This window comes from Orycteropus afer, unplaced genomic scaffold, assembly GCF_000298275.1.
Source record: "Orycteropus afer afer isolate SDZICR_OR568_19922 unplaced genomic scaffold, OryAfe1.0 scaffold00010, whole genome shotgun sequence".
Lineage (NCBI taxonomy): Eukaryota > Metazoa > Chordata > Mammalia > Tubulidentata > Orycteropodidae > Orycteropus > Orycteropus afer.
This window is the reverse complement of record NW_006921597.1, coordinates 22,214,171-22,227,888: the sequence shown is the minus strand read 5'-3', so window position 1 is coordinate 22,227,888 and position 13,718 is coordinate 22,214,171. Positions and strand designations below refer to the sequence as shown.

Genomic DNA, 13,718 nt, shown 5'->3' with positions numbered 1-13,718 from the left:
TTTTCAGGATTAACACTATCTATGGAGATTAGGTGTTGAAGCAGACTGTGTCTCATAGAACACAAGCTGGCATCTCAAAGCAGGCTAGTTCAGGATCCCAAGGTTTTCTCCAACCTTAGCTAGGACTAAATCTCACAGAATTTACAGGGACATTAACTCTGCCTACAAAAACTGGTAAGCAGAGCAGGATAGAGGAAGGCTGTAAAAATAAGTAGATATAAATGACAGAAACAATATATTCTTCCTAATACTTCAAGAAAATCAATTACATTACTGATAATCTTATGATTACTTTATGAAGGTTGTAGCCAAGTCACTGAAACAATCAGAATCTATCTTGCATCACTGATTTCTTGGAAGATTTTAGGAAGGGGAAAAGAAATGTTCTAATTAAGCCAAACCAAAGTACTGACAGCCATTGAGTCAATTCTGACTCATAGCATCCTTATAAAACAAAGCCGAACTGCCCCATAAGGTTTCCAAGGTTGTAAATCTTTGTGGCAGCAGACTGCTGCCTCATCATTCTCCCATGGAGCAGCTGATGGGTTTGAACTGCTGACCTTCATTAGCAGTTGAATGCTTTAACCACTATACCATCAAAGTTCCTTATGTTCTTACTACAAACCAAAACTCACTGCCATCAGGTCAATTCCAACTCATAGCGACATACTGGGTTTCCAAGGCAGTAAATCTTTACAAAGCAAATTGCCTCATATTTCTTCAATGGAACAGATGGTGGGTTTGAACTAACAACCTTTTGGTTAGGAGCCAAATGCCTGAACCACTGCATCACCAGAGCTCCTTTATGTTCTTTTAAGAGACTTAAAATGTAAGATTTTCAAAGCCTATCTAAATGCCCCCTACTCCAGAAAGAGCGGCTAGCCAGCCCTGTGTCTCCAGTCAGCACTTATCTCCTTAGTTCTTCAAATGAAACCTCTCTGAGGAGCATTTCAGGGTCCATGTGGGAGGCAACATAGTGATTAGAAGCCTGGAATAAGAACTGCCTGTGTTCAAATCCAAAGACTCCTACTATCTATGATATGACCTTCAGTAAGTTACTTTTTTTAAAAAATCCACTTTATTGAACTATAATTTATATACAGTGAAATACACAAAACTAAAGTCACATGGGTCAATGCTTTTTTTTTTTTATTTTATTATTTTTTGCTGTGTTCCCTCCTCTCCCCTCGCACCCCTGGCAACCAAGAAAGTTTCCCTCCATATATAAACCTTTCCTTGACCCTCCACAACAATGAACTAGTACTATATTTGTCCTTCTGTGAATGACTTATTTCACTCAGTGTAATGTCCTCCAAGTTCATCCATGTTATGCAGTGTTTTGCAGACTCCACATTATTCTTTAGTGCTACATATCATTCCATTATGTGTATGTACCACAGTTTGGTCATCAACTCTTCCACTGATGGCCATGTAGGTTGTTTCTATATTTTTGCTATTATAAATAGTGCTGCAATGAACATGGGTGCACATATATCTGTTCTTGTCCTGGCTCTCACCTCTCTAGGATATATACCTAGTAATGCGATTGCTGGGTCAAATGGTATCTTTAATTCCAGCTGTCTAAGGAATCTCTATACTGCTTTCCACAGTGGTTGCATCATTTCACAGTCCCACCAGCACTATATGAGAGTCCCAATCTCTCCACATCCCTGCCAGCATTTATTATTTTCTGTCTTGTTGAACCTTGCCATCAGTGCTGGGGTAAAATGGTATCTCGTTATTTTGATTTGCATCTCCCTGATAGCTAATGATCGTGAACATCTCTTCATGTATTTGCTGGCCACCTGAATATCCTCCTTGGTGAAGTGTCTGTTCATGTCTTCTGCCCATTTTATAATTAGATTGTTAATTCCTTTGCTGTTGAGGTGTTGGAGTTTTCTACAAATCTTAGAGATAAGTCCCTTGCCAGATATGTAATTATCGACAAATATGAATTTGATACTGTCATTTTTGTTATGTGCTTTTTCATGATGTTGATTTCTTTGTTCCATATAATTTTCTGTGCTGAGCTCATTTTGTTTATAGATCGTATTATCACTTCCTTCATTGCTATTGTTTTAGTATTTGCTAAATATTTGTGCTGGTTCTCTTTTTTATTTTCACATGAAGGTTTATCATTTTTCTTGGAGGTTACCCTTATAGTTTTCTTCCCAAGTTTAGAACAGTCCGTTCTGTCCTGTAGTTGTCCTGACTCCCCTATCATTTACTTCTGTAACTACACAGTATTTTCCCTCTTTTTGGTTTGTAGTTGTCTTCATTTGTCAATTGGTATCTCTGGTTCCTTGTTTACAATCTTGTAGGCTTATTTACTTTGTATACTTCCATAGTTGGGTTGGTTTCTGGGTTATACCATCATGTGTGTTAATGGTCAGTTGTTGTTTGTTGTTGTTGTGTCTCTGTCCCAAGGACTCCCTTTAGCATCTCTTATAAGGTTGGTCTGGTTTTAAAAATTCCCTTAATTTCTGCTTATCTGGAAATGTCATTAATTTCACCATCATATTTGAGGGACAGTTTTGCTGGGTACATAACTCTTGGTTGGAAATTTTTCTCTTTCAGGGTTTTATACATGCCATCCCACTGTCTTCCTGCATGCATGGTATCTGCTGAAAAAGCAAAGCTTAGTCTTACTGGTTGCCCCTTGTGTTGTTGTTGTTGTTTGCCATCGAGTTGGACCTGACTCATAGCGACCCCTCCTTGGGTTTCTGAGGCAGTATCACTACGGAAGTAGATTGCCCAGTCTTCCTTCTGAGGAGTGGCTGGCGAGTTTGAACCACCAGCCTTCTGGTTAGCAGTCAAATGCCTTAGGCACTATGCTACCAGAGCTCCTGTTGCCCCTTGTAGGTAACCTTTAGTTTTTCCTGGGCTGCCTTCAGGATTCTTTGTCTTTGATTTTGGTGAGTTTGATGGTATGTCTTGGTGATTTTCTTTTGAGGTCTATCCTGTTTGGGGTTCACTGGACTTCTTGAATGGCGATATTCTCATCTTTCATCATACCAGGAAAATTCGCTTCCAACAAATCTTGAACAATTTTCTCAGTGTTTTTCTTTTTCTCTTCCTGTTCTGGAATTCTGATTGCATTTAGGTTATTCCTTTTGATGGTATCCCACATGAACCTTAGGCTCTCTTCATTTTGTTTTTATCTTTTTTCTGATTGTTTCCTTACCAAAGAAGTATCGAGGCATTTGCCTTCAAATCTCACTAATTTTGTCTTCCATTCACTCAATTCTGCTCCTTTGCCTGTTCAATGTCTTATCTATTTCTGAAAATTTAGTATTAATCTTGTAGATTTCTATGGGTAGATTTTTTATAATTTCTAATTTTTCACTTATTTTGTCATTTTGTTCTTGCATTGTCTTTTGAAATTGTTCTAGGGTTTTCTCTGTGTTTTCCTCAATTTTGTCAGTGTTTTCCTTGATCTGTCTCTCAGTTTGTTGAAGGTACCTAAATATGATTCTTTTAAATTCCTTATCAGGGAGTTCCAATGTTATGTCTTCCTCAGGAATGTGTTTTGGGTCTGTATCCTTGTCCCTTGTTTCTCCTGCTTTATCTTGCTTCTTTGTGTGCACTGTGATGCTCTATTGTCTCAACAATAGAGACATTGTGTTGTCTCTGACATTGCGATGTTTTCCTGTTTATATTTAATTGGTGATTGAATGTTGGAGTGACTTGCCTACAATTTTCTTTTTCTTTGTATGTTATCCGTGTAAGCAGGGTACTCTGCTGTGCTCCTCTATCTGCTAGTTGGCAGCACTTAAACACTCATCACCTGTCTCCCTTCCCATTGTCAGCCTCCCGTATATCCCTGCCATCCTTGGCAAACAGAGCTTATTCTTAGGTCCCTGGAATCTGAAGGAGAATGCTGTCACTTTAAAATCCAAAATAGCCACCACTTGTAAAGATTCAAAATAGCTGCACCCTTGGTCCAAAATGGATGGCACTTGTAGCATTCAAAATGGCTGTATCCTCCAGACAGCAGATAGTCCACAGCTCAGGTTGTCTCCCTCCTTGCTGTTTCCCTTCCTAGTCACAGGCCACCAGCACAGTCATCCCTGCAGCCTTTGGCAACCAGGGCTGATCTTTAGGCCAATTCTCAGGTCCCAATACCACTAGGAAATATTCAGGCTGTTGGTCCCATCAGAGTAGCTGAAAGTCCACTGCTCTGACCATCAAACCTGACTATTTTTGTTCAGGTTTTTCCACTAGTTGGTGCCTCATCCACTTCTGTATAGTTCCATTCATAGCTCAGGGCTCAGTATTATCTTCTGTATCTGTGCCAATTGATATATCTTTTCTTTGTTGAAGAGGGTCTGTGTAGCTGGTCTGCCTATTCCTCCATCTTACTGGAGGTAGTTACTTAACTTTTAAGATCTGGTTTTCTCATGTGTAAATTAGTAAGATAATAGTAACAACTTTATAGCATTATAGTATTGCATGAGATAGTACATGTAAATGCTGAGCATAGACAGGAGTTTTGGTGGTGTAGTGCCTAAGGTATTTGACAGCTAACCAGAAGGCTGGCAGTTCAAACCCACCAGCCACTCCTCAGAAGGAATACTGGGTACTCTACTTCCGTAGAGATATCACCTTGGAACCCCAAGGAGGGATTGCTATGAGTCGAACTGACTCAACGGCAACGAATTTGGTTTGAGTTTGGTTATTAACTGACTAGGAGCTATAGTGGTATAGTGATTAAGGCATTTGGCTATTAGCTTAAAGGTCAGTGGTTCAAAGCTACCAGCCACTCCACTGAAGAAAGATGAGGTGGTCTGCTTCCATAAAGGTTTACAGCCTTGGAAACCCAACAGGGTCACTATGAATCGGGACCAACTCAATGGCAGTGGGTATTAACTGACTAGATAGCTCAGCCTGAAGCATGGTACTTGGCAAACAGAAGATATTTAATGTAGCTTTGGCTTATTCATACAGAAAACAAATGTTTATTGAAGACCTTCTATGTCCAAATCACTGACATTACAGAACTATAGTCAGGAACAAGACAAAGTCTCTGACCTCACAAAGTTCATCTTCTAAGGAGGAGACAAAGAAAGACTGTTTCAAGCAGTAAGAAAAGCTACAAAAATACAGAGAAGGGTAAAGAGGTGGTGGTCATTTTAGAGAGGATTGTCAAGGAAGACCTTTCTGCTGAGGGAAACTTGAACAAATACTTGAATGTGGAGGAGCTGTCCATATGATCTGAGGGAACGGCAAGAGTAAAGGCCCTAAAGCAAGAAAAAGCTCAGAGCACCGATAGTGTGATATGGACAAATGGATGAATTTTCACAGGATCTGAACCACTCTTGAAATGTAATTTATTTCTGATTATAATTCTTTGCAAACATGTCTGATCTACACTATCAGTTCCTTGAGGGCTAAGGATCATGTTTTATATTTATTTGTAATCTGCATAAGTCATTCAATCAGCAGAAGATAATCAGTTGCAAGGACTTAACTTTTACCTTTCCCGACTATTTAATAAAACCCAAAAGGATTCTCTGCTCAGAATAAATATCACCTCATGAAGCATCCCTGAGTAACTCAAGCCCACTCTGATCCTATCCTTCCTCAAACTTAAAAACGTACTATCTGCCCTACAACTCCAGTAGTACATTGTTCTTATAATTGTTCCCTAATAGTCTAATTATGGCTTTATCTACTCCTTCCAATAGGTCGTTGAGAAGCTTCCAAATTTTACATTACTTCAGCATGTATCTTTACTCTTCATAGATTCAATGTGGGACATGCAATAAGAACTAAAAATTCAAAGCATATTTCCTTGTGAAGCTTCTGATGACCAGCTTTAGGTTAATTCTTATGTGTATGAATCATTAAACTAGTTTTCAACTTTAGAAAGCTTATTTTAACATCAACAGTTAAAAATCTAAAATGCAACAAAGATGAGCCCTTTCGTACTACATTGTCAGTCAAAGCAAACATGGATACATGGGTGGATATATGGGTGGACAGGCTAAACAATTATGCATATCTATGCAGGGGGGAGTGTGCCCAAGACCATGTATATGGTTGGCAGATGATGTTTCTGTAAGTGTACTGCTAAGTTCTATAAGAATTCCCAGGTATATAGTAGAGCTGACAAGGGACAAGTTTGTAGTCACTTATTGGCCACAGCCAGCTACCCAGAGGGAGTAAGTAGTTGGCCTATGAGCTTGGGACCATAGTCACAGGGGACATCAAGCTCAACTGGCATAACATACTACACAAAATCACTCTCCCACATCCTACTTTGGTGAGTAGTGACTGGGATCTTAGAAGCTTGCTAGTAGCAATCTAGATGCAACAATGGGTCTCTCCTTATCCAGAGCAAAGAATGAAGAAAACCAAAGACCCATGGAAACAATTAATCCAAGCAATTGGTACACCATGTGTTCCTCAACCTACATGACTATGAGACGAGAAGAACTAGATGGTGCCTGGCTACCACTATCAACCACTCAGAGGGGGATCTATGTAGGAGATTCTGGATAGAGAGGAAAACAATGTGGAACAAAACTTAAAATTAAAAAAAAAAGAGGGGGGGACACCAGGTTTGCTGGTCGAATAGAGCCTGATGGAACCACTGAGACAATGGCCCCCAGCTGCCCTTCAGGTCTGGAATTGAACCTACTCCTGTGGCTTCCAGCCAAACAAAATACAGGTATATGAGCTGAACACTTACATTAGGTAGATAGACTCCTTGAAGAGATCAATCATGAGAGAACAGAAGGGCTGTGTATGCACCGGGAGACAGCTCGGGGGCCAGGTGCACTTGGGAGGGAACGATATAGGGAAGACGTAACTATGGGGATGAAGCAGGAGGAGAGCTGTTGCACTGTGGGAGATTACAGTCAATGTCATGAGACAAAGTATATGTGAGCTGCTGTATGGAAAGTAAATTTGCTCTGTTCACCCAAATCACAATTAAAAACTTAAAAAATAAAAAAACCACCACAAGGCATATAAAGAAAACGGCAGTGGTTTAGCTTTGCTGAAAATGCTCAACATACTCTATTAAGTCAGGAAGGCCTTTGTAGATGTCTTCATCGTTGATGCTTTCTTCCGTCGGGAAGGGCCTAGGAGAGGAAAAGAAGAAACATAGGTAAGGGAGCAAAAGCCAGGCTGAGCCTTTACCTCAAGAAACACATAAACTGACCTGCATATCAGTCACCATGTCTAATATAATGTCTAGGGCTCCCTGCAAAGTGCCTGTCCTGCAACTGTGTCTGGAGTCTCTTGGGGAGGTCCACTACCTGCTAATCCAAGTCATCCTCAGTAATTACCGCTGCTCACTGCAGCCACATGTGCAATTAAAACCAAAAAACTCAGCCATCGAGTCGATCCCAACTCACAGGGACCTTCCAGAACACAGCAGAATTGCCCCATAGGGTTTCCAAAGCTATAACCTTTATGGAAGCAGACTGCCTCATCTTTCTCCTGTAGAGTGTCTGGTGAGTTCTAACTGTGACTTTTTGGTTAGCAGCCAGGGGCTTAACCACGGTGCCACCAGAGCTCCTTAGTCTGTAATCAGAGACATTTAAATGTGCTTATCTCATGTCCCACCTGCCACATACCAGCTGGGTCCCTACAGTGATCCCACTGCAGCTTTCCAATTCAAAGAACAAGCAGCTGTGCAGGCACCCTGGCCTTCAGCACTGTCTCTTCTCAGCTATGGAATCTGACCCAAATGACAATGTGGTAGCAATCATCCTTCCATGACTCAGTTGATGAGTATAGATGAAAATTATCAGCAGACAGAAATACTGTGCCTTTTACATATGATTACTGACCCTGATGACTCTGCTCAAACTTTAAGGTGTTTAAATTATACCTTTTAATTTCATTTAGTGGACAAATGAGTCAACCAGACCTCAGGGACAAAAGAAGGTATTTTCTTCGCCTCCTGTTTAAAGAAAATTAGACTCTAAATTTTCTCCTAATCCTATCTATTGGCTGCCTTGTTAGTCTCATGCTACTATAGACTTTTTTTGTAACACCAACATATGCCCAAAATTTATGCCTAACAAAAACCATAGTAATTGTGATAGTCTCAAAAGTTTTACCCTTTCTTTACATATACAGAACATGTCATGTGTTTCATGAAAGCTTATACAAGAATTCATCAAAATAATCACTAAATAATTATACTGAAAAGCAGAGTTTCATTTAAGTTTAAGAATTAATTTAATATTTAGGATATTTTAGGAAACTATGTTTTCCAAATAAATGGCCATGTGTGAAAAGTGCCAATATTTCAAATTTTAAAAAAATTTAGACATATTTCATCATACCTATGTAACATTAGAAGGAGTTCTGGTGGCACAGTGCCTAAGGGCTATAACACTATAACTCAATTGTAGAAAATACAGGTAAAAAGGAAAATAAAAAATACCCTTTTCAGAGTTAAAAATACATAAGTACATAAAAACTGAGTCAGACAGTGGAATTGAACCCACTCCTATGGCTTCCAGCCAAACAAAAGACAGGCATATGAGCTGAACACTTACATTAGGTAGATACACTCCTTGGAGAGATCAGTCATGGGTGAATAGAAGGGCTGTGTATGCACAGGGAGACATATGTACTGACACGGAAAGATACATATGTAATAAAGAATATATTACGAAGCACTGAATATTTATCCAGTCTGCAGACTGCTTCTGTAGAAAGCTGCCACATTCATGGCCCATTCTGAGAAAGAGGCTGCACGGTTTATCTCTCCCTGATGTCACTATGCTTTGTACTCAGTGACTGGGGAGCCTGGCCAGTGCTGATTAGTCCTTAAAGGAGTGCTTAGATCTTCTCACTTAGAATTTGAATGCAAGCCAGGCAGAGAAAAATGGAAGCAACAGAGGAAAAGACAGAGGATCACAGAGCCACATAATGGCTGGAGACAGGAGTATGAAACCCTGAGTGAAAAAGGAAAAAACAAAATCTATTCCATTTCCATAAGATCTGGCTGTGCGGCGCGTGAAACTTTATTTCCTGATGATACCTATAAATCATCTTTATGGATGAATCTAACTTGAACATGTAATATCTGGAACAGAAATATCCCCAATCAATATCTCCGTCTCCATGCTTACTGGCTGCATAATACTCCATTGCATAGAGATGACATAATTTATTTAACCCACTAACTTTCAAATTTTTCTTTCATCACCAAACTTTCAATATACACATTCTTGTGAACATAACATTTTACATGTGTTGTTATTCTTCAACTCCTAAAAGCTATGAGTTATTATTACAGCTTCTGATGGAAATAAAACACTCTACAGGAAACAAGTGTACTGTAACATTTTTCAAAATACTTATTTACTTAAGCATTTGAGTTTGTCTTTATGAATCCTATGTACTGAAACACTGGAGGAAGTTAAAGAAAGAATCATATCAGTGATAGTCACTAGTGAACTGAGAACAATGTTTAACCAATGTATAGTTATTACCAGGACTTCAAACCAGTTCAAAATGGTTCATTCATGGCCAACAGAAAAAAGGGCAGGTATATGCGTTGCATGGTGACCAAATCTCTTGCGTGTCAGATTTTGACCTGAGTAGGAAAAAGGTATCAGTATCCCACTCAAAGTGTCCCATGGCCAACTGACAGATATTTCAAGTGGCATGGTCAGCCACCATCTTTGATTGAGGTATCACTGCCTGTTTCCTACTTAGGTCAAAATCGCACATGCAAAGGATTTGGTTGCAAAGCAATATGTATGGTGACCTTACTTCTGTCAGCTATGACTGAGCTATTTCAAACCAGTTCAAAACCCTGATATAGTTACTCTATGAATATATCTATATAACTCTGTGCATAAGTTCATATTTGCACGATAATTTTCTAATATGTAGTAGGCAACTATATACCAGGCAATCTACATAAGTGAGACAAGGTCCCAGGACTCATGGTGCTTTGCAAACAGTAACCATTTGATTAATAAAACATTATATTGAACTAAACATGTCACATGACCCATAGAAGAACAAGCTTACCTAATTCCCGTAGCCAACGCTATAGGTGTTCGAGAAAGTCGCGATAGTGTTTCTATCACCTGAGAAAAGAGGAAAGTGTTCATTGGACATGCATTTCAGAAAAGGTAAGTTACTTTTTCCCCCAAAAGCCTAGTTTCCCCATCTAATGCTAACAATGGCAGCAGAAAAGTAAATTTGCAGATGCCAAAGAGATGCAGTGGGAGGAGCCTTGACTAGGAAGTACTTACACCTGGGTTACAGTTTTGCCCCTTTTTTAACTTTATGATTGGAAGCAGATTACTTTACCCATATGGATTGTACTTTCCTTATCAGTAAAACAAAGAGTTAGACTGGCTGATCCCAAAGCTCTCGTATCTTCTACGTCTATAGGTTCTGAAAGATCTTATAAAGTTGTACTCTCCATCATAGTAGCCACTAGCTATATGAGGCTATTTAAATTTAAATTAATGAAAACTGAATAAAAGTAAAAATTCAGTTCCTTAATGGTACTAGCCACATTTCAAATGTTCAACAGTCACATGTGACTAGTGGTTACCACGCTGCACAGCACAGACAGCAAACATTTTCATCATCACAAAATGATGGGCAGTATTGCTGTATATCAGTGTGGGCTCTTGCACTAGACTCATGTACATTCAAATCTTGGCTTTACCACCATCATCCATGTACCCTTAGGTAAATTACTTAACCTCTCTGGGCTTCTGTTTCTTCATCTGGATAATGCCTATAATATAACAAACATAAAATCCAAACACACTGCCGCCGAGTTGTATCTGACTCATAATGACCTCTCCTTGGATTTCTGAGGCAGTATCACTATGGAAGTAGATTGCCCCATCTTCCTTCTGAGGAATGGCTGAGGGGTTTTAACCACCAGCCTTCTGGTTATCAGTCAAATGCTTTACGCACTACACCACCAGAGCTCCTTATAATATCCCTTCTTTACTGAACTGTTGTAAGGATTAGATAAGTTAATACTTGTAAAATATTTAAGTGGTAGCTATTTTTTATAATTATCAACTTTAAGATAATTGCCTATTCTAATTCTGAGTGCTTTTCAGGACAGAAATAATTTTTCATAAATTATCCTTGATTAGGAGCTCTGGTGGCACAGTGCCTAAGGCATCTGACTGCTAACGAGAAGGTTGGCAGGTCAAACCCACCAGCCACTCCTCGGAAGGAAGATGGGACAATCTACTTCCCTAGTGGTACCACCTCAGAAACCCAAGGAGGGGTCGCTATGTCAGATCCAAGCGGACAGCAGTGAGTTTGGGGTTTTATTTGGAGTATCTGTTTCAAAGTCTCCTTATCGTCAAAGGTCTTCAGCACCTGAACCTAAATGTGCTGGCTGTTATTTTAGAACCAGCAATTGCCAGTTCTACCCTTCCTTCAAATTTTACACTTAAGATCATCTGCTCAAGATGGTGGAATAGGGAGAAAGACTGCATAGACCCTCTTCAACAAAGAAAAGGGGAACCAATTAACACAGACACAGAAGATAATTCTGGACCCCTGAGCCTTGAAGGGAAGGATACAGAAGTAGACTAAACCCCAACTAGCAGAAGAACTTGCATGAAAATACCAAAAAGGAGACATACGGAGCTGCATCCCAGCAGCGATCCTGAGCAAGCCTGACAGCACGGCACAGACTTTGGAGAGTGCCGAGTGGTCGTAGGACCTAAGAATTAACCTAAAAATCAGCCTGCTAGCCAGGGACTGCACGGGGGACTGCTCTGGTGGCTAGGGAATAAAACACAAAGAACAAGGGAAGAGAAAGGCAGGCTGAGCTGTGGACTTTTGCCTGTCCAGAGGGCACAGCCATTTTGAATGTTAACAAGCAGCTTGACCACTTTGGATATTTAAAGAAACAGTGCTCTCCAAGATTCCAGGGGCTTAAGAACAGGTTCTGCTTGCCAGTAACCCCAAGGACACCCCAAACCTGGACGACTGAAAAAGTGTGACATTCCCCTTGTTACTCTTATACCTCACACCCCTTGGTGAATGGAGGTGCGGCCACCCACACTCCCACCCACCTTCTGGGCTCAAAGGAACTCCATCTCAGTCTGTGTTCTCAGGCAAAGCCTGGGTGCCCTGCCCTACCCTCACCTGATTTTTTTCTTTATCTTTTCTTTTCTCTTTCTTTTTTCTCGTTTTTAGTTGGCTTCTTTTTGTCTGTTTTAAAACTACTATTATTATTAATACATTTGTTCTTTTTACTATTATTCTTTATTCTTCCCCTCGAGGTCCTAGCTTTCAGCTCTTTTTCTTTTCCCTGTTCATGGTTGCAAATTTCTTTTTTTTTTCTTTTTTTTTCTCATGGTTAACCCTGTTTTTTGTTTTACTTTTTGCATTTTTCCCATTTTTTCTTCATTATTCTCATTCTCTATCTTTATTCACTGATTACCCTATACCCAGATACTGCAGGTTTGTTTTTTTTTTTTTTTTTTTTTTTTTTTTCTTTTTTTTTTTTTTTTTTTTTGGTTACTGTTCCTGTGTGATTACATGGTGTATTTTTTTGTCCATATGCTTTTAGTTTTTTGACAGTTATTCAGTTGTAATTTTTGTCTAATTGAGTGGGAGACAGCAACAGTCCCCATAAGACACAACTACACCCACACCTCCTGCAACTTCACTTACTGACTGAGAGACACCACCTCCTTCTCCATCAATGGACCAATGATAAAAAACAACCAAGAAGTGCCTGAATCACCCTTGGCTGCTCTTCACCAACAGTTAACAGAGATCTTAATACAACAACACCACGATGTCTCAGAGACAACAGATCATCACAGTCCACACAAAGAATCAAGATAAAGTGGTAGAAACAAGGGAATAGGATACAGACCCAGAACACATCCCTGAGGAAGAAGCAGCATTGGAACTCTTTGATAAGGAATTCAAAAGAATGTATTTAGGTATCTTCAAAGGATTGAGAGACAGACCAAAGAAAATACAGAAAAAACCCTAGAAGAATTTTGGAAGAAAATACAAGAACAAAATCACAAAATAAATGAAATATTAGAAATGATTCTAAATCTACAGATAGAAATCCAGAAGATTAATACTAAATTGTAAGAAATATGTAACACATAGGAAGGGCAAAGAATTGATGTAATAGAAGACAGAATGAATGAGATTAAAGACAAATACCTGAATACTTCTTTGGAAAGGGATAAATCAGAAAAAAAATTTAAAAAAAATGAAGAACATCTAAGGTTCATGTGGGATACCATCAAAAGGAATAACCTACATGCCACTGGAATTCCAGAACAGGAAGAGAAAAATAATAGCACTCAGAAAATTGTCAAAGATTTGTTGGAGGATAATTTCCCTGATATAAGATGAGAATATATACATTCTGGGAAGTCCAATGAACCCCAAACAGGATAGACCCCCAAAAGAAAATCACCAAGACACATCATCAAATTCACCAAAACCAAAGACAAAGACAGAATCCTGAAAGCAGCATGGGAAAAACAGTAACTTATTTACAAAGGACAGCCAGTAAGAATAAGCTCTGATTTCTCAGTAGAAACCATGCAAGTGAGAAGGCAATGGGGTGGTATATATAAAACCTTGAAAGAGAAAAATTTTCAACCAAGGATTATATACCTGGCAAAACTGTTGCTCAGATATGATGGTGAAATTAGGAGATTTCCAGATAAGCAGAAACTAAGGGAATTTGTTAAAACCAGACCAACCTTACAAGA

General features: G+C 39.3%; 1 protein-coding gene across 1 annotated transcript in view; it reads right to left on the bottom strand.

Annotated features, from left to right (window-relative positions):
• The window catches only part of VAV3 (vav guanine nucleotide exchange factor 3), a 539,901-nt gene that overhangs the window by 277,485 nt on the left and 248,698 nt on the right, over positions 1–13,718 (bottom strand). The window contains exons 3-4 of the mRNA XM_042782103.1: positions 10,009–10,067; positions 7,023–7,088 (exon numbers count right to left, since the gene is read on the bottom strand). Of these exons, the coding sequence (XP_042638037.1) occupies positions 7,023–7,088; positions 10,009–10,067 (125 nt within the window). The remainder of the gene's footprint in view (positions 1–7,022; positions 7,089–10,008; positions 10,068–13,718) is intronic.